Below are 25,334 nucleotides of genomic sequence, written 5' to 3'. Positions count from 1 at the left end.
CTTGGACCATCTAGGGGAATGATTCCATTTTGGCTAACATGTATACATGACAGCAGATATGCATGCATGTTCATAAACCCGTTTTCCTCTTGTTAATCTCACTTGTATTGGACAGGGCCTAAGACAAGAACTCAGAAGAGTAAAGGGAAAATTATTTTTCCTCCCTTACTTTATCTTGGGAATTGCACAATCGGGTTCTCTTGCAAGATCAACCAGTCTTCTAGAGTCATGGACGTGAAATGACCCCATAATACTCTAAAATTCTACAGATCAACCACTTGCCCTCTTTCTTGGCCTAAAACCCGCCATCATGACAATTACCAATAAAATACTACATTCTACATAGAATGCAAGACAAGAACTTAGTAACTGTCAGTAACAGGAAAGAACTTACATATCTTCCCCAAATAAATACAAATGACCTCTCTTCTAAAAAACAGTTCTCGGGCACCTGGGTGGCTCAGTGGGTTAAAGCCTCTGCCTTCGGCTCAGGTCATGGTCTCAGGGTCCTGGGATCAAGCCCCGAATCAGGCTCCTGCTCAGCAGGGAGCCTGCTTCCTCCTCGCTCTCTGCCTGCCTCTCTGCCTACTTGTGATCTCTGTCTGTCAAATAAATAAATAAATAAATAAATAAATAAAATCTTTTTTAAATAAATAACAGTTCTCACTGTGGAGAAAATATTAAACACTGAAACATTTTTTTTATTTTTATTTATTTATTTGACAGAGATCACAAGTAGGCAGAGAGAGAGAGAGAGAGGAGGAAGCAGGCTCCCTGCTGAGCAGAGAGCCCGATGTGGGGCTCGATCCCAGGACTCTGGGATCATGACCTGAGCCGAAGGCAGAGGCTTTAACCCACTGAGCCACCCAGGCGCCCCCAACACTGAAACATTTCAAGAGGACTACCAGTAGACAAAAATTTGGGGAGGAATACCAGTAGACATTAGTGCTGGAAGTTCATTTCCGTGGCTGGATTATACACGGAAACAGCAGCACTCAGTTCTAGGTCAAAGGAAACAAAGCAATAAAGGAAAGAATTCCACTTAATCCATTTAGCAATTCTTCCATTACTTTCTTTTAATTGAAACATTCATACACGAGGAAAGGTTTCCATTCTTTAATTTTTTTAACATAATATACAGAACCACAATACTATTTCAATTTCAAATTATGGGAGCTTACATTCAAATACGCTTGGATTTGACAAGCTGCTGTTACAATACTGAGAAAATTCATGAAAAAGGTATTTAACAATTTGTAAGATAATCAAATATCTTTTTGCTACATGGGCCAATGCATTAATAGTAACTTGTTTAAAAATGCAGTCTTTTGGACCTCAAATTATTATAAAAGAATATGAAGATTATATAGTCATACTTTCTGAATTTCTCAGACCCATTCCATTTCAAAAGCTGAAGGCAAATGTTACACATCAGAACATTCATGAGATCATATCTGCTCTGTACTTACCTATAAAAATCAAAAACCAGACCATACTTTCCTAAAGACACAGCTATTTCTAGGCTACATTAGTGTAATCATAGAAGACTATTAGAACTAAATTATCACTTTTATGTTAACAATTTTCACAATACATCTTTCCTAAAAAGACAAAAAAAAATGCAGGATTTTGGATTTCCCTTACTGAATTTAACATAATAGACTCTCATACTTTCTGGCTTTAATAAACTTCAACTCTTTTTTCCAACAGGAACTATCTACACAGCACAGTGCGACATACAATTAATTATTCTAGTGAGATGTATACTTAGATTTACAATATGATCAACACAATCGTGCCATACAAAGTTTTTCTGCAGGTAAAAATGCTAAGAAAGGCCACAGTGGACAGTGCCAGACACTGTGAATACAGTAGATTACAGGTACCACTGAGGGTCAGAGGAGACCACAAGTTTCTAATTTTTTTTCAGCAATGGGAAAAGAAAAACATTTAGAGAAACATAAGAGTAAAAATATATAATTCCACTGTCAATAATAATGTAACTTTTCAGATACTGCTTCCTTAAACAGGCAAATTAGTCGAACTTTAAGTTAGAGAAAGTGAACAAGATCCAAATACGAAAGATGTTTCTTGTTTTCTCATCAAAGGAATGCACTAGGATTAGCACGAGGATCTTTCTGGTTCCTATATCTGTAGGTCAGCCAAACACCCAGGATCTGGAATGAAAGAAAGAAAAAAAGAAGAAAGAGAAAGTATCAGTGGTATCTGTTTGTTCAGTTTATCAGTACACAATTCGGAACTTCTGAAGCACTTGGCTTTCTTTGTTCAAAGAGGAAGAGATTTCTTTTTCCCTTGAAATTGCTAAAAGTAGCCCAAACTAAAGCCCTAAAAACAAGTAATATGAACACTAGGCCTCCAGAGATGTCTGTATCATAATCCCCAGCACCTGGGAATAGGTTACCTCACATGGTAACAAGAACCAGGCAGATGTGACTTGGTTAAAGCTGTTGAGACAGGGAGATCATATGGGAGGGTTCACTGATGTAGTCACAAGGGTCCTTATAAAAGAGAGCCAGGCAAAACAAAATCAGAGACATTGGGAAAAGATAAAATGATGTCAGAAGCAATAGGAAGCAGAGTCAGAGAGAAGACGTGCCACGGCTTCCTTGAAGATGGAGGACAAAGCCAGAAAAAGCTGTAAAAGTCAAGGACACAGCTTCTCGCAGAAAGCCTCCCGCAGAACCCTGCCTTTCAGGCTTCTGACCCCTAGCAGTAGAAGATAATAAATTAGTGCTGCTTTAAGCAATTCCATTTGTGACTATTTGCTAGAGCTGCAAGAGGAACTTTTACTGCTGAATTGTCTGCTGAAACACTGAATTGTCTGGATAGCTAAAATATCACATTATTTTGATAACTGAGAAACAAACTGGGTTCAGGAAAAATTCAGCAATAACGAAAACTCCACAATAACAAATTTTGCTAAAGCAGATCTTTAAAAAATATTCTAATTCCTACCTTTCTCAAGGCCTGGGGATCTCTCATTTTAGAAAAATACCGAGTTGTTACTGTTACTGTTTAATACTTAGTATTTTAGTACTTTAGTATTTAGAAAAATACTGTTGTTACTATTACTGAGTGGTTACTGTTACTGTGTTGTTTCCCACACTAGGTTCACCAAAGCGTTAACCAATATAATTTTTTTAAATTAAGAATGTATTCATTCTGTTTCCACTACCTCAAAGTTGATTTACTTAAAATAATCAAAAATTCTTTGAAAAAGATACAAAATTTTAATGTAACAAAATGAACTTCAGATTATACCTTCCACTTTAGATCTGTGCCAACTTTTCATCTAAATTTTGTTTGACTTCATAACTACCCACTAGCCCTTTAAGCTACTTTTAGAGAATTATGATCAATCCAAAATTTTCTTATTACCAGAGTAATAATCCCTGTGTTACTCTAAATTCACGACTGGCACTGATTATAGTTATAACATGTAAGAGCTGATAGAACTATAGTTTGTGAGTGGAATCAAGGAAAGATAAGTCTAATTTAAGGAAGTGGAAAGTTTGGGGTGGAGTATATATAATGGGGGGGTTACTTAATAAACACATAAAGGAGTACTTTGGGACAGGCTCTGTTGTTCACACTTTCCAATTCAAACAGTCCTCCCAAACACCCTGGATGATGGGAATAGTATCCTTCTTTTACCAGCAAGGGAACTGAGGCAAATGAGGTTAAATAAGAGGGTAGTAGTCACAAAGGTCATGAGGCCTAGAACCATGGTTCAAACCTACAATCTATATGCCCTCAGTCATATTTGGGGTTGTATGTGTAATCAATCTGACGTACTGAAGGTCAATCTCAGGTAACATTCTAACCACCATGGCAACCAGGCTGGTTTTTACAACACGGAAACACTTGCACACCTGTTGTGGACAGCAACTCCTCGGACACCCCCAGCCCCCTCCTAATCTGCACAAGCATCATTTCCTTCCCCCGCCTCAGAAACACAGACACACAGGGAGAGAGTTTGGGTGAGAATTTTTTGAGCTTTTAAATAGTCTGATTATCAGCCCTGGATATAGGCCAGTAGTGTAAGTTACAGGGAAAACAAAGCAACTAGGTAAATTAAATTAGACACTCATAATCTGAAGCCACATTTTACCAAAACTTCATTCCTCCATTTCAGCTGTAAGTAACAAAATAGGACTTTGTCCCATTGTTGAACCATGATCTCATCCCTCCCTCCCCAGGAGAGTCTGGAGGGGATGCCACACCCAAAATACAAAAAGATCAAAGTTAGATAACTAATGGATTTTAAGCTTACAAAGCTGGTTAAAATGATCTAAAAATTCTCAAGAGTAACTTTGACTAGAACAGATCATGAACTCCAGTGATCCTAGAACCTAGGCTTAGTATACAGCCCACTAAATCATATAGTATATTACACAGATATATGTGCAGTGAGCCTATACATTATTTTTATATTTATTTATTAAATTGTATGCTTATTTATTACATATAGAAAGGCAGAAAGTAATATGCCAAAATATAAACATTGGTTATTTTTCATTCACGTTAGTAAATCCATCTAAATTTTCATGTTCAAAATTTTCTGTATTTTCTAAAGTTTCTACAAAGAACATGTACTAACTTTAACTTGTTAAAAGTTATCACGTCTCAGCTATTTTTCAGATTCTAAATCAAAGCTTCTTTTATGGTTTAAATTTATTTTCAGCTATTATAAATAGTTCAAAATCAATCTGTTTCACCAAGGAAAGGAAGTCATTAGCTTCATCTCTCTGATTCAGTGAACTACTGAATAAAATAAAATTAAAAAAGTTAGTATACCTATAAAATATTCACTATCCAGAAAATACCAGGTTGGATAAATTATTATTAAAATCTCTAGCCACGTATGTAAAATATTAAAATATAGAGCAGGATTCCATGAAAGAACACCAAGTCTTCTTAGCTCTTAAGACACCTAAGACTCGTGAGTTTATACTTTTTGTTTTTAAAGATTTTATTTATTTGAGAGAGAGAGAGCATAGGTGCATGTGAGGGGGGGCAGGGGCAGGAAGAGAGAGTAAGAGGGAGTGCAGGGCCAGACATGGGGCTTGATCCCATGACCCATGAGATCATGACCTGAGCCTCAATCAGAACAGACGTTGTTCAACTGACTGAAACACCCAGGCATGCCCCCATGAGTTTATATTCTTAAAAGAATTAATATTTTTTAAAAACAGTAGGGGGAAGGATGAATAGGCAGAACAGAGAAGATTTTTAGGGCAGTGAAAATATTCTGTATTATATTCTAATGATGGATACATGTCATTATATGTATGTTGAAATCCATAAAGTGTACAAAAGTAAACCCTAATGTAAACTATGGACCTTGAGTGATTATGATATGTCAATGCAGGTTCATCAACTGCAACAAAAACACACTCTGTTGAGTAGTGGTGATAATGGGGGAGACCATGCCTATGTAAGGACAAAGGATATATGGGAAATTTCTGTAACCTTTCTCTCAATTTTGCTAAGGACTTAAAAGTGCTCTTAAAAAAAAAAAAAAGTCTTAAAAAAAAAAAATAGGGACAACTGAAGGTAATGTAACCTGATGAGAAAGAAAGAAAAGAAAATGGAGCCGCTCAAAAGAATTAAATTCTCAAAATAAATGCCAAATATAAAAAGGAAGCCATGTGGCAAAATCTGGCTCATGGGCTATATGGAGATTGCTCATTCGGGTTTTTCTCCTATCTGTATTTTTAAGTTTTCATGAAAAAAAAAAAAAAAATCGTACTTTTAAAAAGGAAATGAAGGAATAATGCACAGAATTGTTTTTAAACAGTACATCAATTTTCTTGAATTAATGTCACAACCAACCCACAAGTAAGACAGCTCTTTCATGAGAAAAAGTGAAATGGAAAAAAAAAAAATGCTCAGGATAAGAAGAGATGTCAGGGGAGACTTCCTGTAAAAAATGAATATTAACTTTGGTTTTTATCTCTACTTTCTTAATAACAACCAAATGTGAATTTTTCATTCTCAAGAGAAGAAAACTGAAGAGAATAAAATATATAATATATACATATATATGTATCTATACTGTGCTGTATATTGACCTGACGTCATATCCATGTAGAGTGTATGCATAATCTACACAAATGCAGTATACGCATTATATATACCACATTAAATTTTATTTTCTCCTGTTAATCAATCTCATGTCAGTCTGACTCTGTCCAGCTAGAAGGAACTTAAAGGGCAGAAAAAAGCATTCCTTCCCACCCACTCTAATTTAACCAGCTCATTATTGAAGATCAATAAGCTGCCCCAAGGGTTTGCAGTTATAAACGATGAACATTCCTTTCTAGTCATTTAAATAGCCATAGGATGATCTCCATGAAATAAAGTGCTATAAATAGAATGTATGAATTTAAAAAATTTTAATTTTCATACATATTGTTAAGTCAGCTATCGCAAAAAACATCTGTAGATATTGAGTTTAATAAAGACACTGCAAATGGAATTAGCATTCCTCCAAAATTATCAAATAATGAGTGTGGTTTTGCTTACAGACACCTATATTATACATAAATGTATTAATCAATATGAGAGATATTTTAACATAGCATAAATATATATAAGATAAATAAGAAATTAATAATAGTGTTTACCTGTAGTTTTTGGAAAGCTAGAGATAATGGGAGATGGGCTTGAAAAGCCATTTTTCAAAGCATATCTTTCTAAGTATGTATGTGAGTGTGTTCTATACTATATATATTAAAGTGTGAATGTCTTACGTATTCCAAAAGTAAATTTAGAATTATAATTTATCATACAACTCTAATAGGACAGACTCTAGAAATAACCCAGCCTAAACCCATTTCATGTGTTCATTAAATTTTACATAATTTAATAATCAAGCCTCCACCCTGTATAAAATTAATGCTAGATCTGTGGGGTCTTCTGATTTCAAGCCTGGGCTCCTCTGATTATAATACTAGTTCTCAACAAAGATATTTATCGATACATCCCCAAAATTAGGGACCATGCTAAGGCAAAATGCCATGCCCTCTTGCCGTATAAAACAGAAAACCCCCTGACGAAAATGGAAAGATAGGGAGTTATTTGCACATACCTCTGTAAAGCTGAAGAAGAGACCAATGCCCCCGACAAACCTCAAAACCTCTCCGGCATATTTTCCTATTATTGGAGCACACGGTGAGCATGGGTGGCTGCTTTTGACACAGCTCTGTATCAATTTGAAAAAAAAAAAAAAAAAAACCTTTTATATCAAAGTGCAATTATGAAAAGGAGATAAACACTGAACCCACCTAAAAATGAGTGGCTGGAATATTATATCCAATCTGGGCCTGGGCTGTTTAGTAGCATCCTAAATTCTAAAATGGTTCCCACTGGGTGCCTGGGTGGCTCAGTGGGTTAAGCCTCTGCCTTCGGCTCAGGTCATGATCTCAGGGTCCTGGGATCGAGTCCTGCATCGGGCTCTCTGCTCGGCAGGGAGCCTGCTTCCTCCTCTCTCTCTGCCTGCCTCTTTGCCTGCTTGTGATCTCTGTCTGTCAAATAAATAAAATCTTAAAAAATATATAAAATAAATAAAATGGTTCCTAAGTTTCCCAAGCCCAGTATACACACCTTGAATACCCCCCCACATCCCCCAGCTTTGAGCACGGATGGGATTTGTAAATACGACAGTCACTCCCATCTTTATCATGTGGTTACACGAGACACCATCTATCTTAACAGAATGGAGCGATTCTCATGCTGACTTGGAGGCCGCCATGTTGTGAGATGGCTGTATAGTTAGAACCTGAGAGCAGCCTCCGGGAGCTGAGGAAAACCCAGCAAGAAAAATGGGACTTCAGCACTACAACTACCAGAAGCTGAATTTTGCCAATACCCGCTGAGCTTGGCAGACCCCCCCAGGCCTCGAATGAGATTATTCCTGGCCAACACCTTGATTTCACCCAAGTGAGATCTTAAGTGGAGAACCCAACGAAGCCATTCTCATGCTCCTGATCCATGGAAACTGAGAGAACACCTGGGTAGAATTCATGTGTCACATAGCACTAGAAAACTCACAAAAGAGGCCATGTTGAAAGGAAATCCAGCTCACGGCTCAGAGAGACAGTAATAGGAGTTTCCTGGAAATTTAAACACATGTACTTCCTAGGAGAGTCAAGCTCCAAATCTAGCCTCATATTGGGGTCTGTCCTGGGACAATAGTATGGCTCTAATTTGTCCATCGCTAGCTCAGCTCCCATGGAAACAGCATGAAGTTGTAATGGGGACGAGGGGAGGGAGGAAAGGGGTTAGTTCCATGTATCCTCCCCCCTGGGGATGTTTAACTGGTTAAAAAGCCCCCAAATTCAGGAAAGACCCTTCCTCCTACTACCCTGAGATGCTTCAAAACCAAGATATTTCTACAGCTCTTCTGCGCCTCTAAGGCTAATGTAGTCTTATTTTTCTTCCACAACTTGTTCTAGGAGGAATTGCATGGGAAGGAATTAGGGGCAAAGAACTGTGAGCATCTGTGTCTGGCAGGGCTCTGGGATACTTAGTACTCTCAGGAGTGGATATGAGAACAGACAAATGACACACCAGTGTATATGGAATATAATATAGGTTCACGTAAAGCATTTTAAAAATTCAACTCAGCATCAGAAATCCCATTTTCTTCATGTTAATCATTATTCCTCTGTATATAATACATCTCCAGAAAATATTTTATACTTTGTACTTACAGCCAGACAGGTGTCATTTGGGTTAAAACTTCGAAACCCACAGCAGTTTAAATTTCTCTGGATGTCATTTCGAGCACTTGCTGTATTGTTCCAACCCACTTCCAGAAGCTGACCCTGGAAAATGCATGTAATATACACACTGACATGTGTTATCCCTGCACAAAATGTATAGAGCTAGAGCCTGTAATTTTTAATACTGAGTGTACCTAAAATAAATGCTCTTCCTAAGATGATTAAAAGTTTTCAAAGGGTAATACCTAAATCTACAACAAAAATTAAAGCACATTGGGGGCACATGGGTGGCTCAGTGGGTTAAAGCCTCTGCCTTCGGCTCAGGTCATGATCCCACCGTCCTGGGATCGAGCCCCACTTCGGGCTCTGCTCAGCAGGGAGCCGGCTTCCCTTCCTCTCTCTCTGCCTGCCTTTCTGCCTACTTGTAATCTCTGTCTGTCAAATAAATAAATAAAATCTTTAAAAAAAAAAAAAAATTAAAGCACTGCTCCTATTCCAAGAGTGAAGAGTCTTCATTTTTACATGCCCTTTGAAAGTAGCACTTAGGGACGCCTGGGTGGCTCAGTTGGTTAAGCAGCTGCCTTCGGCTCAGGTCATGATCCCAGCGTCCTGGGATCGAGTCCCACATCGGGCTCCTTGCTCATCAGGGAGCCTGCTTCTCCCTCTGCCTCTGCCTGCCATTCTGTCTGCCTGTGCTTGCTCTCTCTCCCTCTCTCTCTCTCTGACAAATAAATAAATAAAATCTTTAAAAAAAATAAAATAAAATAAAATAAAAGCAGCACTTAGTTCAAAAGATTCTAAGACTGAAACAAGACAAATTTTCAACTGTCCTAAACAAAACTGCATATTGTTTCACAAATTAAGAGTTCGGAAAGTGTAATTGCTAGAAAGGTATCACAAATGTTTCACTACATGATGGTTGGAAAAGGCTGGGTGATCATCTTTCAGCAGCGGCACTTTTTACCCAGGGAAGGGAAAAATCTCACTTCAAGGATGCTGAAAAGTAGCAACACCTTATGGCATTTCAGGGCTCCAATCAGCCCCACTAATGCAATTGGGAACAGCAGATTCTAGCTGTCTCCAGTGAAATGCCATTCTGAGCAAAGAGGAGTTATCATATATTCCAATCATTTCTCCCTCTTTTTTCCTACACATACTGTGAGGTGTAATAAAATAAGAGAAAAAAAGTCTTTGCTTACCTGTTGCTCCTGGTTCAGGGCTAAACAAGCACATGATACAGAAAACTGAACAATAAATACAAGTAAGAGAATAATCATGTACTGAGAATTCAAGTTAAGGTATTTCTCAACACTCTTACAATAACAAAATAGAGGTACTGACAACTTCGGAATGTACTAGAAGGAATTCAACCAGGAAACAGAACAAATGGCACCTAGAAAGTTTACAAAGAATATACACAATTATTATATTCACTAATATACTGTAGATAGTTTGTAATAAAAATACTACTATTTAAAGGATAAAATATTAGAATTTCTTTTAGATTGAAATAAAAATCCTTACATGTATAAAATAAGAAATACGTATAGATAAATGTACTTAGGTTTTCTTAGTATTAAAATCTTAAAAAACAATCACTGAAATTCTCAACCACATACTAACCTTTTGGAAAGGGCCTAGAGGTCACTGAATCAGTTCAATTTAACTCTGAATTTGCAATGTATAAATAGGACTATAATTTGCAGAATACATTCTTCATGAGGTGAAAAGGAGAAAGTGAGAACATATAAACATACAGTAATCTTACCCTAAGAAATATTCCTAATGTTGGTGAAACAAATATGCATAGGGCATGCTAGGAGTTGCTCTCTGGCAATGACGTTCCTAATGAGAATTCCAAATCAGTGGCAGTTATCAGAAGAGTAAGCAATAAAAGTAAGGACAAACTCAACTGGGTTAAAAATTCTGCTTTTAAAAAAGGATACAAAAAAAAGCAACACCTGATGGTGCTTTACGGCTCCAATCAACCCCACCAACGCAATCAGGAACAGGAAGATGCCCACGGCGATGACTACACCGACCACCCGGAGGCTGGAAATCAGCCCAAAACCAATGCCCCACGCCGCGATTCCAATGAGCAACAGACTGACCAACTACAAAGACAACCAAAAGGGCCAGGGATGGGATGGGGGCAGGGGGAAGAGAAGGACGGGAGGAAAACATCAATTTCTATAATAATACAAAGGACATTTTTCAGTATCTTACAAATGACTGCTCATACTCAATACCAGAATACACGCTAGATCTTAATAGATAGTATTGTTTTAACAAAGTAAATTAATCCTCAGGCAAGGCTTTAAAATAAGTAATAATGAGCTATGAAATTGTTATGACGCCTCAGAGGTCATCTGGCTTACTAAGCCTAAATGATTTCTGCCTAAGCTTTTGCAATCATGGCGTATGTGAAACTCCCAGATGCCAACACATCTCAGTCCAAAGTATTCATTTCTTCACATGGACATCACTTATGCTTCCTTCAAAGCCAGTTGTGACCTTCTCTATGATGCTTTCCTCGTCTTCCATAAACTGTTCTTCGAAGTTGGTTCTATTGTTCCCCTTGTCACACTCTCATTCTGTTGCCAAGCCTGTCTCTCCTAGAAGACTAAGAGCGCCTTGAGAGGGGGGAACCATCTTCTCATCTGTCTCTATCCCCAGAACCTATCACAGAACCCGGGCCTTGCAAACAATCAAAAATTTCTCAAAGAATTGTTGAAAAAAATTGCTTTAGGTATCATTGTGTATCCTATTAGAATTCAGAAAGAGAGAGAGAAAGAGGTCATTAAAACTCTTTGGACAATGTAAGAGACTTTTTGTGAGTAAAGTGGTATATTGAGCAAGATAAAATTATTTTATACTCCATTTATTTATATACTTATGAAATAAAACCAAGTGAAGAAGTAGAACACATGCCTGAAAATCAGCCATTACCTGTAATACACAAAGTTACAATCACTTCTTTGAAATAGCAAATGAAGAACACGCCATGTAAATATGATGTTGAACTGATAGAAGATGAAGCTGAAACAGGTTTGTGGGAGGGATGGGGGTATGGGTTTGGGGTAGGAAGGAGGCCGTATCCTCTGAGAGTCAGCCGTTTCCTGGAGCAAGGTGACAGCATCATACACAGCAGAGAGGAATCAAAATACATAAAATACACTTCCTGGCATCAAGACCCAATAAAGTTTGTTTTGAAAGATAAAATAAATCACCACTCACTCAAAAGGATTTTTACTCAAATATTTAATTTTTTATATATGAAATCATAGCTTAAGAACACAAATTCTAAATATCTTCATATCTAAAATTCCCTCCATGTGTACAGATACAAGTAAAACTGCTTAATATTGACAAAGAACACGTATTTGTATTTTTTAAAGCTTTTATTTATTTGAGAGAGAGAGAGAGCACAAGAGAGCACAAGCAGGGGGAGTGGGAGGCAGAGGGAGAGGGAGAAGCAGACTCCCCACTGAGCAGGAAGCCTGATGTGGGGCTCAATATGGGACTCAAACCCTGGACTCTAGGATCATGACCAGAGCCAAAGGCAGACACTTAACCCACTGAGCCACCAGCGCCCCACCTGTTTCTTATCACTTATGACAAAGCAGATCTAGAGAAGAAAGAAACTGTCTGTAGCATGCTAGAACCAAGTCATGGAGTTACACGGAGTTACTGTTCCCCACGGTACTGAGTACACACAGAAGTCACAGAAGTCTTTTGTTTTCAGAGGGAGAAGGAGAGGGAAGAAATTCTCAGAACCTTTGCCACCCAAAAATTGCCTGGTCCCTCTCATTTTCTCAACTGCTCCTCATCAACAGGTCCATTTGCTTCTGGCTTATTTTTCTCTTCTCACTCACCATCTTCTCATGGCTTCCAGCTATACTGGACTGAGAAAAAGTCCTCTGTTCCATCACCAGCGAGCTTACTTCCGACTCCGTGGCATCCAAATACAGCATGTTTCCTTCCATGAGGGGTGAAAGAAGAGGTGAGAGGATGCGGGGACAGGCCTCCGCACTGCGTCGTGGGACCAAACACAGAAGGTGCTCTGCATTCGCAGCACATCAGAGCAATGCAATGTGCTCTATCCGTCAGGGTTCTTCTGAGAAGGAGATCTAACAGGATATATATTTAGAAATAGAGATTTATTTTAAGGAATTGGCTCATGCATTTGTGGAGCCAGCATGTCCAAAACGTGTGGGAGGACAGCAGCTTGATAATTCAGGTAGGTTTTCTCTGATACAGTCTGGAGGAAGAATTCTGTCTTCCTTAAGAAACCTCAGTCTTGGGATGCCTGGGTGGCTCAGTGGGTTAAGCCTCTGCCTTGGGCTCAGGTCATGATCTCAGGGTCCTGGGATCGAGCCCCATATTGGGCTCTCTGCTCAGCAGGGAGCCTGCTTCCTCCTCTCTCTCTCTGCCTGCCTCTCTGCCTACTTGTGATCTCTCTCTCTCTCTATCGGATAAATAAAATCTTTAAAAAAAAGAAAAGAAACCTCAGTCTTGGGGCGCCTGGGTGACTCAGCTGGTTGAGCGTCTGCCTTCAGCTCCGGTCATGATACAGGGTCCTGGAATTGAGCCCCGCATCGGGCTCCCTGCTCAGTGGGGAGTCTGCTTCTCCTTCTCTCTCTGCCCTTCCTTCCTGCTCCTGCCCTCGCTCACACGCTCTTTCCAATAAATAAAATCTTCTAAAAAAAAAAAAAAAAAGGAGAACCTGTCTTTGTTCTTAAGTTTTTCCACAGACTGGGTAAGGCAGACCACAATGGGAGTAATCTGCTAAACTTAAAGTTAATTGAGTGTAAAGGTTAAGTCTAAAACAATGCCTTTAAATCAGTAGCTACACTAGCATTCAACCAAACAAACATTTGGCACCACGGCCTGGCCGAATTGACAGATAAAATTAACCAGCACACGTGCAAACTTCAATTCTTGGGTTTGATGCCTATTTCCCAATTCAATTAAATTTGGGAGCAGGATTGTCACTCTCTATTTCTTTATTTGAGTCTTAGAGTCAAAAAGATCAGAAGCATGAATAATATGATAGTTATAATTCTTTTAACCCCATAGTTTCAAAGAATCCTTTTGGAAGTCTACCAAATCCTTCCTATATTAATGAAATTCTTACAAGTCTAAATAACCAACAACAAAGTGACTACTGCGCACTGTACACCCAAAGCCAGAGACAAGATATGCCTACTAGAACAAAGGTTGGCAAATTTTCTCTATAGAAGCCTAGATAGTGATCATCTATCCTCGTGGATCACACGGTCTCTGCCACAACTAGTCAATTCTGCAACTGTAACACAAAAGCAGCAGTAAACCAATGAGCAGAGCCGTGTTCCAATAACACTTCATTTACAGATACTGAAATTGAAATTCACGTAATTTTCACGTGCACCAAATATTATTCTTCCTACGATTTTTTTAATCATTTAAAACTATAAAGCCCTTCTTTGTTGGCGGGCTATCCAATAACAAGCCGTGGAATGGATATGACCCATGAGCCATAGCTTGCTGACCCTTGCTCTAGGAGTCAGGGTAGCAGAGACTAAAATGTTAAAATGGGATGAATAATTGCCTTGCCGGATATTTTTACAAGATGGGTCAGAGGATGGAACAATAATCCAAAAAATCTAGATAAATAGAATAGGTCAGAGACTGCAAAGAAATAGTAAAGAAGCAGGTAATGGGCTGAAAAAAATGACTATACTGTAAATACTACATTATACAACAAAAGAATAGGATATAAATATTCTATTATTTATAATAAACATATAATATTTATAAAACATTTTATAAATATTATTTTATATGGCAAAAGATGTGACTAAATTAAAAAATCTTAAAAAGAGGAGTTTATCCTGGCTTATCAGGTAGACCTTAAATGTCATCACAAGTATCTTTATAAGAGAGGCAGAAGGAGACACACAGAGAGGAGACAGCCACGTAATGACAGAGGCAGAGGGTGGCATGGCTCGAAGTCAAGGAATGCCCTCAGCCACCTGAAGATAGAAGAGGCAAGGAACAGATTCTCTCCTGGGGCTCTCAGAGAGAGTGCAACCATGATGACACCTTCATTTTGGACTTCTGGTCTCCTAAACTGTGGGAATAAATTTCTATTGTGTTTAAGCTGCCATGTTTGTGGTAATTCATCCAAGAAACCCTAGTAAACTAACACAGAACAATTTGCACAGTGGGCACTGGACAAGTAAGGAATCTCCATTTTACAGAAAGCTGCCTGCTATTTTACCACTAGTGGAATCCTACCATGCGGCTGGAGTGAAGTATTCAGGTATCCTTGTCAGCACCCTCTTAGAAGACCAAATGCTTTATTTATAGCATCAGCATCTCAACAAAATGTGAAAAATGTCTTCTGCTCTGTCAGTTACCAACTTACAGGATCATTAATAATAAGAATATTTTCCCTTTTGAAAAACAACATCTACAACTAAAAGAGAGGAATACTCTTCCAGGTCTCAGACTAGGCATTATGCTATTATTGAGAACATTACCTAGAACATTCACAAATATCTCCGCTCAGATTTTTCTTTTCTAAGTAGGGGAAGAAAGGGGCTACTCCCATCAGTAGACCTCTCTGTCAAAAGTACTTTTCACCAAATTCACTCTGCTGTGTCTCTCACATAGGCATCAGTCCATCCCTATCGCTAATACAAAGTGCTCCTTCTTGAAAAACACTGAAGAGAGTTTATCAGCATGTCACTTTAACAAATCATCACCAGTTTCATGACTTAAAAGAACAGATTTATTCTGCTGCAATTTTGGAGGTCAGAAGTCCAACATGGGTTGTTAAATCACATGTCAATAAGGCTGCATTCCTTCTGGAAGCTCTGGAGGCAAATCCCTTTCCTTGCCTTTTCCACCTTCTAGAAGACACTTGCATTCCATTGCCTGTAACCACTTCCACCATCTTCAAAGCCGACATCGTAGCATATTCAAATCTCTTAGTCTACAACCTGTTTCCCCAAGCACATCTCTTTCTTTGAGGATAGCTCTCCTGCATCCCTCTTATAAGGACCTTTGTGATTACATAGGGTTTTCCCAGATAATCCAGAATAATTGCCCCATCTCAAAATGCTTTACTAATCACACTGCAAAGTCCCTATTGCTGTGTAAGGTCACATAACAATCCATAGCCAAAGATTAGGATGTGTACCTTTGGGGGCAGAGGGATATTATTGAGCCTACTTTAGAGGGTTCTGAGGTCATTGGCAACTGAGCAACCATAGAATCTTTCCCACTCCAAATACTTTAAGATATTGTAAAAGATTGTAATATTTTATTTAAATATATACCTGAGCACCAAGAAACAATGGGAAAGTCCTACAGGCCAGAAAGGAAGAGGAACTGCAAAGTCAAATATACAAGCATAGAGCTGGTGGGGGTGGGGCAGGAGTTCTGGATGGGAAGGGTAGGAAGGAGTTCCTAGATCAGAACAGTCCCTAAAGAGGAAGTACTTGGGTTTCAAACCAGGCAGGACTGGGATGGAGAGTTAAGACCAATTACGAGCATTTCTAGAAAGCTGTATTTTCAGTGTAAGGTGTTATAGAAAAACTAAACCACCACACCCAGGGTGATAGCAAAGATATTTGAGTCCCTTCAGAAAGTTTTTGCCAGAAAGAGAAGCTCTAGGCCTAGAGTCTGGAGTCTAAATGTCACTACCCAGGCATGCAGGAAGCTAATTCTGATCAATCAGCCAAGCAATTCAGATAAAAGCTGATCACAGGCAGTGATGGGATCTAGGGAAGGAAAACTCTCAGAAGGAAATCCAGAATAATTCAGGAGGGACATTTGCAAATTGGAGCCCTCACACCAGTCCCAAAGACAAAAGAAAAACTTTTCTGTCAATCAAAAATCACAAAACACATAAGAGAAAAAAAAAAAAAAAAACTACACTAGAGAGAGAAGACAGACACAGCAAAAGAAGAATTAGAGCCCCCAAGAAGTTGAGGTAATAGAACTAACCAAAATTATGAACTAACTAAAATTATGATGTTTAAACGGACTAAAAAGATAAAAGGATAAAAACAATATGGACAAAAAAAAATTTAAAAAGAGAGACTTGAAAAAGAGCCAATAGAGCAAAGCCAAAGTAGAAAGAAGAGAAACGTATTAGAGGAAAGATAAATAAAGCTTCCTTAAAAAAGAAAAGAATGACAGGCCTTCAGAAAAATTATTTTTTCAGAAAAAGAATAAGGCTAAATTCCCCCAAAATGTCATTAGCTGATTAAGAATAGCTATCAAAAACTCAAAACAAAAATCATATTCAATGATAAAACCTGAGAAACATTTCCTTCAAAATTTAGGATTAAGACCAGGGTGTTATCACCCCTTCTATTCAGCATTATAGTGGAGATCTTAGACAACTGAGTAAGTGTGAAGCTTCAAAGGAAACACAGCTGTCATTATTCATATTAACAGCAGTAGCCACATGAGAAATAAAACAAGAGACTGCAAATATTAAAACTGGTAAGATAGAGAAAAATTACTATGACTAGAAACAGTACACAAACATCAACAGCATCCTGATGCACACCCCCCAAAATTTGTTATGCATTTTTTTAGGATGTGATTTGTAATGGGCCCCACAAATATCAGGTATATATAAGTAAATCTAAGAAAGGTATTATAAGACCTTCAAGGAGAAAATTGTGAAATTAATTGAAGCACATAAAAAACTGCATTAATGAAGAGATATAACATATTCATGGGGGGAACACTTATTTATAATAAGCCATCGATTTGCCTCCAATTTAGCCTACAAATTCAATCTATTTCATTTTTTTTAAAGATTTTATTTATTTGACACAGAGAGATCACAAATAGGCAGGGAGGTAGGCAGAGAGAGAAAAGGGAGTAAGCAGGCTCCCTGCTGAGCAGAGAGCTCGATGCCGGACTTGATCCAAGGACCCTGAGATCATGACCCGAGCTGAAGAAAGAGGCTTAACCCACTGAGCCACCCAGGTGCCCAAATTCAATCTATTTCTAATTAAAGTCTCAATAACTTTTTTTTAGGGTGGAACTTGATACACCGATCCATTAATTTCCATGGAAGAATAAATGTCACTTGTCGCCCAAGGACTAGGAACATCTTTTAAGATTAAAGAGAAAAGCTGTATCTGCTCCACTCCTTCTCAGCCCAGAGGCACCTTTGCCAGCACCATGCTTAAGAAATGCTCTTAATAGCAAATCAGCCTTCAACTAACCATTCCAGACTCTCTATCTGTTGTTGTTTTCACCAAGCTCTGCAAAACCTGGGCCTGACTCTACATCCTTTGGGCAGGTTTTATTTATTTTTTTAATCAGTAAAATTAAACATACAAATAAAACTAAAAAACTAAGTTAAAAATTCAAACAAATATAACAACTTGTTGTAATGGTTCAATGATTAAAACCAAGTAGTTGACACAAATCTAAATAAACCAACAGTGTAGGCTTGGAGGGAGATGGAATTCCAAATCAGTAGGGAGAGAGGAGACTTTCAATAATAGCACTGTGACAATTACCTGCACATTCTGAAAAAGAATAGGAGTAGTCCCTACCGCACACCATAGATTTAAATCCTAAATATGAAATAAAACCAAACTTTTAGGAAAAAAAATAAAGAAAAATGTTTTGACTTTGTAGTTAAAGAAAAACTTCTTAAACAACCCCCCCCCCAATCAAGTATTATACTAATGTAGGTCTACTATGTGCAAGGAAGTATTCTGAATGCTTTCATTCACTAACTAATTTCATCTTCACAATAACCCTCAGAGGTAGGTAGTACTACTGCCTCCATTTTCCAGACGGGGAAAGTCAGACACAAAGATGTTAAGAAACTTGCCCAAGATTACACAGCAAGGAAAGGATAGAACTGGGATATGAACCCAGGCTGTATGGCTGCAGATTCTGTGTTCTTACCTATCACTCTACATACCACATTAAAATTTTTGATTCTACACAATAAAAATCATCAGACAGGGGCACCTGGGCGGCTCAGTGTGTTAAAGCCTCTGCCTTTAGCTCAGGTCATGATCCCAGGGTCCTGGGATTGAGCTCCACATTGGGCTCTCTGCTCAGCGGGGAACCTGCTTCCTCCTCTCTCTCTGCCTGCTTCTCTGCCTACTTGTGATCTCTCTCTCTCTCTCTCTCTCTGTTAAATAAATAAATAAAATCTTAAAAAATATCATCAGAAAATGTAGGATAAGCCCAGAACTAGAAGATATTTTGAGCTCATATATATCAAAGAATGCCTACAAATCAATTTAAAAGAACAAAAAGCACACAGTAAAGCAGACAAAGGTAATAAGAGGCAATCTGCCAAGGAAGAATCCAAAAGGCAATCAATACCTGAAAGATGTTAAATCTCATTATATAATCAAGAAAACAAAAATCACAGCAATGAAAAATCATCTCACATGCACCAGATTGGGCAAAATTAAGCCTGATGACACCAAGGATGTGGAGAATCTAGAATTCATTCAAGTCAAAGTGTAAATTTTTGAAGCCACTTCATAGAACAATCTGGAAGCACCTAAGAAAACTAAAAATACATATCCCTTATTAACCAGCAATTCTGCTTCTAGATTAATACCCAAAAGAAATACCCATGTCCCCAACTAGACATCATACATCAGGATTTTGCTGCAGCCTTGTCACAGTAAAAAACTGAAAACCACTTCAGAAACCATGACTATGGCATTCACAAACACTCATGTGATCACACAGTAGAATACAAAAGATTTTGATCTATTTCTATTAAATCAATAAATTTCAAATAAATTACATAAATATATAAGACATACGACTTAATAATTCAAGCACACAAAAAGTTACCCTATTTATGTTTTGTTTTGTTTTGTTTTTAAGTGAGGGGAGAGAAAGAGAGAGAAAATCTCAAGCAAGCTCCACACCCAGCACTGAACCTGACACAGGGCTCCATCTCACAAATCTGAGCTGAAAGCAAGAGTCAGATGCTTAACTGACTCAGTCACCCAGGTGCCCCACAAAAAGTCACCTGATAGTCTTTGTGGTTGACTAATAGCTCAAACTGTCCTAAGTACATAAACGTGCATGGAAATGACAGATGTTGATTTTAGAACAGTAATGACTTTTGAGAAGGGGAAAAATGGGAAAGGAGATGGAGGCGGCCTTTAGCTGTGTAACACTTAACTTCTAAAAAAAGAGGGAGATGTGGCAAAACACTGGCATCTGTGGAATCAGCCTTTGGGTTCCAAGAGTCTACCATTATATCTTCTCTGCACATGAAATATTTCCTAATTAAAACCAGCCTTGAAAATGTAACAGCTTCTTTCTTATGATGGCACCAATTTTAAATTCTCCTATTTTGCTTTCCTCTGTCAATTGGTCCAACTTTCCTCATCCAGCCTTTGTTTCCACTGTTCCCCAAACACAGGCACATAAATCAAGATATTCTCAATCATCTCTCAAATATTTCATATTAACTTTAATCTGTGCCTCTTCAAGGACTGTCCATATTCTCTCCTATGATGGGCTCCCAGTTAGGAAAAAGGAAGGCTTTCAAATGATGGTAGTATACACCTGAAAGCAGTAGCCAATGATTTGTTGTATCTTCACTTGTTTACAACAGAAAGCAAAGGTTTGGACCAGTCACACTTGGATGGTCGCATGTGTGAAAAAGACACCACCCTGTTTCTCCTTCTTGTGCCTAACTCCCAGGTATAGGCATGTGGACACACACACAAATACACATTCTCATCTGTAAGCTGGAACAGAACCTTGAATTAACTGTCCAATCTGAAACAAATTCTGCAGTTATAACTACAACAGTATCACTGTCCAAACATAAACTTACTTGGGCTAGTCAATTTTGTGATAAACCCCCAAAATATCTTTTAATAAAATAATTGAAAACAACATAAACGTTATATTCTGTGTGGCTAATGTTTCTAACACACTGCAACGCAGAGCCCGCAAGTATTCATAATTAATTTTTAAAATTAGAAATAGCACCCAAAGGTTTATGTTATGTCTTTAATTCAATTAATTAAATTTGCCTATCAGAGTTTCTTTAACTTTTACTGTAAAGAAACCCTTTAAAGATAGTAATGAAACTATTTATTTCTGACTAGTGGTAATTATATGTTTTGGTTGGCTTGTAATTTTAAAGAGAATGGGGCTATATGAAGTCTTCCAAACTAGTGATCTAAAAATTATTGATTCTGATAAAATTAATTCTAACTATATAATTAAAAAGCCTAAGTTTGTCCCTAGAACTTGGTAGACAAAGGAACTGCAAGAATCCTTTGTTCGATAATAACAACAGTTTCCTATGAGACCAATTGTAATAGAAAGTAAATTTAGACCTATGACAAATAGTTTCCTTCCTTTGGGATACAGAATACTGATAAAAACAGATTATGGATCTGTTAACTCGTTGATAGCAATGTTTTTATGAGCAGGAAGCACCAACCTTTCCTGTTTTCTCTTTAAAACAAAGAGAAGTGCATCGCATGAAAAGAGCTTCTAAAAAGAGAGATTAGAAGAGCTATAATGGAAAAGACACACAAAGCAGGATTAGAAAAGTATCTACAACTGGCATAACTTCCCTAGCCAAGCCCTGAAAGGAGGAGGTGGGGGCAGAAGCAACAGTTCACAGGGGGTGGACTGTGAGGAAGGTGCTAGTGGAAGAGACAAGGCAATCCTAACCAGGGCTCACAAGATAGCAGAAATTCACAGAACACCAAAGCCCAAGGCTACCTGGCCAGTCATCTATTCCCTTCCATTTTATAAGTGATAAGAGTAACGAAATTCCATGCCCAGTGACACGGAGGCAGAAATGTGGCAAACTTTCTGCTTGGTGTGTGTTTTTTTTTTTTTTCCCTCCCTGTGGGAGCATATCATAGTGTGTAGCATTATATTTATGCAATTTTTAACACCGAGAGATAATACTAAGAACAATGTTATAATGCATAAGGTACAGTTCTTGCTTTGTAGCCAGATCCTTGTGGGTTTGCATAGCATCTCTTCAACTTACTCCCCAGGAGACTTGGTTGCATAGCCACATAAAAACAGAAGAGTGAAGTCTTCTACTTTTATGACTTTTCCATTTGTTAACTACCAAATTCATTTTGTATTTTTTACTTTCCCTTTATCCAACCCAGAAATGTTGGCACATACACTGACATTCACACAAAAGTCCATAGTGCACTGTCCAGTGTAAGGAAGCAAGAAGGAAAGTGTTTATCTTCGACATCACTCTAGCACATAAAATTGTTCAAAATAAGCACGCATGTACTTGTACACTTGTGGATACATGCAACACCATTACAGAACAAAGAAAAAAATACGTTGTGCATAATGATCTTTATAATCTAGCTTAACTGTGTGTTGAAATATTAAGCCACTAAACTTTTCAAATGATGAAGTTGCTAGAATATTCTAGAAGGAGGAATAGAAGAACAAAATTACTGCCCAGAAGAGGAATGACCTCTGTAATAGACATATTTTGCCTTTACAACCCAGCACATCCATCTCCTATAAGCCTCTTAATCGTGGTGTTTTACAGCCCCATCTGACCACCACCAGCACAGAGACACACAACACAGGCCTCTCAATCCTGGTTGCCTGGCTTCCTATCCACAGTGATTGGTCCATGGAATGGGTCCATAAATGATGGGTCAATCAGCTGTTCCTTTCCATAATGAAAGGATATTGAAAGGAAAATAAATGGGTTCCTCTGGCATACCAAGCTATAAACAATTAAAATTGATGCTGCCAGTGGCCACTTTGGCACATGGAAAAAATCTATCTTCAAAAAGAATGTAAGCAGTGTCAAGCTGAGCTGAGAAAAAAGGAGCAAGAGAGCTCTGACCCTTTCTGAGCCCCTTGATCCAGCTATACTTGACAATCCACCTGTTTGGATGTCCCAATTCCATGTATGCTTACAAGGGTTTGTGCTCTCTCAAAAACATATTCTTTAAAGCTCATCTAAAACCCATAAAGAATTCTGGTTAATATAAGCTTCATCTCCCAAGTGTTGATCATAAATTTTTTAATACCTTCCAACTTTCAGAGCTTTTGTCTACCTTCACAATTAGGACCACTTTCCCTACCTAGACTAACTCAAAGTACTTCACCTTGAATGTAGGCTTTTAAAAAACATAAGCACCCACCCCTCTTTTGGCTGAAAAGACCTCCTGGAAACTTGAAGGACAAAACAAGAAGGGAAATCAGTGATCCTGAGAAATGCCCTACACCATCTTCTGTCTGCAAACAGCCTGTCTAGACTTACCAAACTTAACTCCAGCCTGAACTCTACCACAAAGCAGGTCAGTGGTTGCTTGCAGATTGGGAGCAGGGGTTGTGCAGCAGGAGGGAGGGACTACAAAGGAGGATAAGCAAACGGTGGGGGACAAGGTCTTGAATGTGGCCATGGGGTTCAGAGGTTAATGTATATACCAAAATTTACTAAATTTCTACTGTAAATACATGCAGCTTATGGTATATAAATAATACCTCAATAAAACTTTTAACAAAAGACACACCTTTCCAAGAAAAAGCATTTTCCAAGAAAAAGCATTTTACAGTATCATCCTTCTTCGGGAATGGAGCAAATCATAATGCCTAGACTTGCCAATGCAACTTAGTGAAAAGGAAGAAAGTTAGACGCCAAGAAGGGTACAGCAGGAACACAATGATGACTGGGACATTGATAAGACCCTTGAATCATGCCCCTGCTAGACTACGTGCTTCTGGACATTTATCTACGTGAAAATAATAAGGTTTACTATTTTAAGCAGCAGTAGCTGGCTTTGTATTACTAAGGGCTGGACTCTATTCCAGATACAGTGGTCTTCGGTCTTTTTCTAAAGCCAGTAAGATCTGGTCCTTCCCCGGCTGGCGATCAGTTGTTTCTCATCTTGGAATAAAGTCCAAATCCCAGGCTAACAAATTCAAGGACGTAAAGAACCTGGATAACTGTTGGAGGTAATTCATTAGCCACTATTCCCCACTTCCAGCCAGACTTCAAATTCTTTCAAAGAGCCTTCTATACTTTAAGTGCCATATAAGCGAGGCACATGTTTTTCTGATATTCCTAGCTCCTGGCTAAGTGCCTGGTACAGAAGAGGTACTCAAAATACACTGCTGAATCAAAGAGCTCATGAAATTGCTCACTATGCTTTAAGGACAGGTAAATGCTTCTTCCCTAAACAGTAATATTTGCGGGAAAGAAACTCAGCCTAATGATGTCCCAGATTATTCTTTCTCTATATAACCTATAAAAATTGGGGCATTTGGGTGGCTTAGTGGGTTAAGCCTCTGCCTTCAGCTCGGGTCATGATTTCAGGGTCCTGGGATCAAGCCCCGCATTGGGCTCTCTGCTCAGTGGGGAGCCTGCTCCCTGCCCCCACCGCCTACTTGTAATCTCTTTCTCTGTGTCAAATAAAATTTAAAAAATAATTTAAAAAATATTTCTTTCTTTCTTCTATTCTTTCATCAGATACCCACCACATTTCAAAACAAGAGGCAAAGAGCAACTTGAACTATTCTTAAAATATTTCTCATTACTTCTACATGTTTTTTTTTAGCCTCTGAATTCTACCAGGGTAAGTGAATTGCTTTGAGGATGAAAGAGGAATATAGAACATTGGACAAAACTGGATTTGATTTTGTATTAAGTTCTTCAAAAATATTTTGTCAGCACTGAAGACAGGGAAGTGATGATAATAGTGGAGGATAGGGGCGCCTGGGTGGCTCAGCGGGTTAAAAGCCTCTGCCTTCGGCTCAGGTCATAATTCCAGGGTCTTGGGATCGAGCCCCACATCGGGCTCTCTGCTCGGTAGGGAGCCTGCTTCCTCCTCTCTCTCTGCCTGCCTTTCTGCCTACTTGTGATCTCTGTCAAATAAATAAATAAAATCTTTAAAAAAAAATAGTTGAGGATAAGAAATCTAAAACAGGAGTAAGATTCAGAGGGATTATACCACCAAAATGTAGCCCAGCATCCACAGACACATGAGGAAAGCAAAGACCGCAGACAGCCTTCCCTGTTCCTGCTTCAACATTCATCACAAGCAATTACACTTGATCACTGAACTCTCCCTCTGAACTTCTGCCTAATGTGGAAAACTGAAGAACAACTCAGCGATGATCAAGCATGTGTTTCTATGATGCCAAACATCTGGATAGAAACTTGAAAATTCTATAAATAATCTAGATCTTGTTAAATATCCACACGTTTCGTGTTGAAGCCAGGACCTCCGTTCCTGGTTTCGTTTTTATTCTTCAAATGACACAAAGACGCCCCATGTGCCTTTGTCACATATTTTCCTTCCTTATGTTCTCCATGGTGCCAAGCAGATTTTCTATTCACAAAACACATATACATGTTACATAATATCTGCTAAGAAGAAGCTATATAAAAGGATTCAAAAGTATGGGATCCTGACTCATGTTCCAAGGGTAAGAGTTTGAGGTGGCACTCACAGCTACCAACCAAGTGCCAACTTCCCCCCTACTCCTGCCCGCCGTGGAGCAGTTCTGGTAGACAAGAAGTGGGGTTACAGGCACAACAGCCCTGCACTGATTCTC

The 25,334-nt window shown here is 38.5% G+C and overlaps 1 protein-coding gene across 1 annotated transcript in view; it reads right to left on the bottom strand.

Annotated features, from left to right (window-relative positions):
* Nucleotides 1–1,050: 1,050 nt before the first annotated feature.
* The window catches only part of LOC111147238 (tetraspanin 13), a 33,550-nt gene continuing 9,266 nt past the window's right edge, over nucleotides 1,051–25,334 (bottom strand). The window contains exons 2-6 of the mRNA XM_022503159.1: nucleotides 10,697–10,864; nucleotides 9,950–10,030; nucleotides 8,739–8,852; nucleotides 7,115–7,228; nucleotides 1,051–2,177 (exon numbers count right to left, since the gene is read on the bottom strand). Coding sequence (XP_022358867.1) covers nucleotides 2,103–2,177; nucleotides 7,115–7,228; nucleotides 8,739–8,852; nucleotides 9,950–10,030; nucleotides 10,697–10,864 — 552 coding nt within the window. The 3' untranslated portion in view covers nucleotides 1,051–2,102. The remainder of the gene's footprint in view (nucleotides 2,178–7,114; nucleotides 7,229–8,738; nucleotides 8,853–9,949; nucleotides 10,031–10,696; nucleotides 10,865–25,334) is intronic.

The sequence above is a fragment of the Enhydra lutris genome, unplaced genomic scaffold (assembly GCF_002288905.1).
Source record: "Enhydra lutris kenyoni isolate GAN:26980312 unplaced genomic scaffold, ASM228890v2 scaffoldscaffold16, whole genome shotgun sequence".
Lineage (NCBI taxonomy): Eukaryota > Metazoa > Chordata > Mammalia > Carnivora > Mustelidae > Enhydra > Enhydra lutris.
This window is presented reverse-complemented; position numbering and strand designations above follow the sequence as displayed.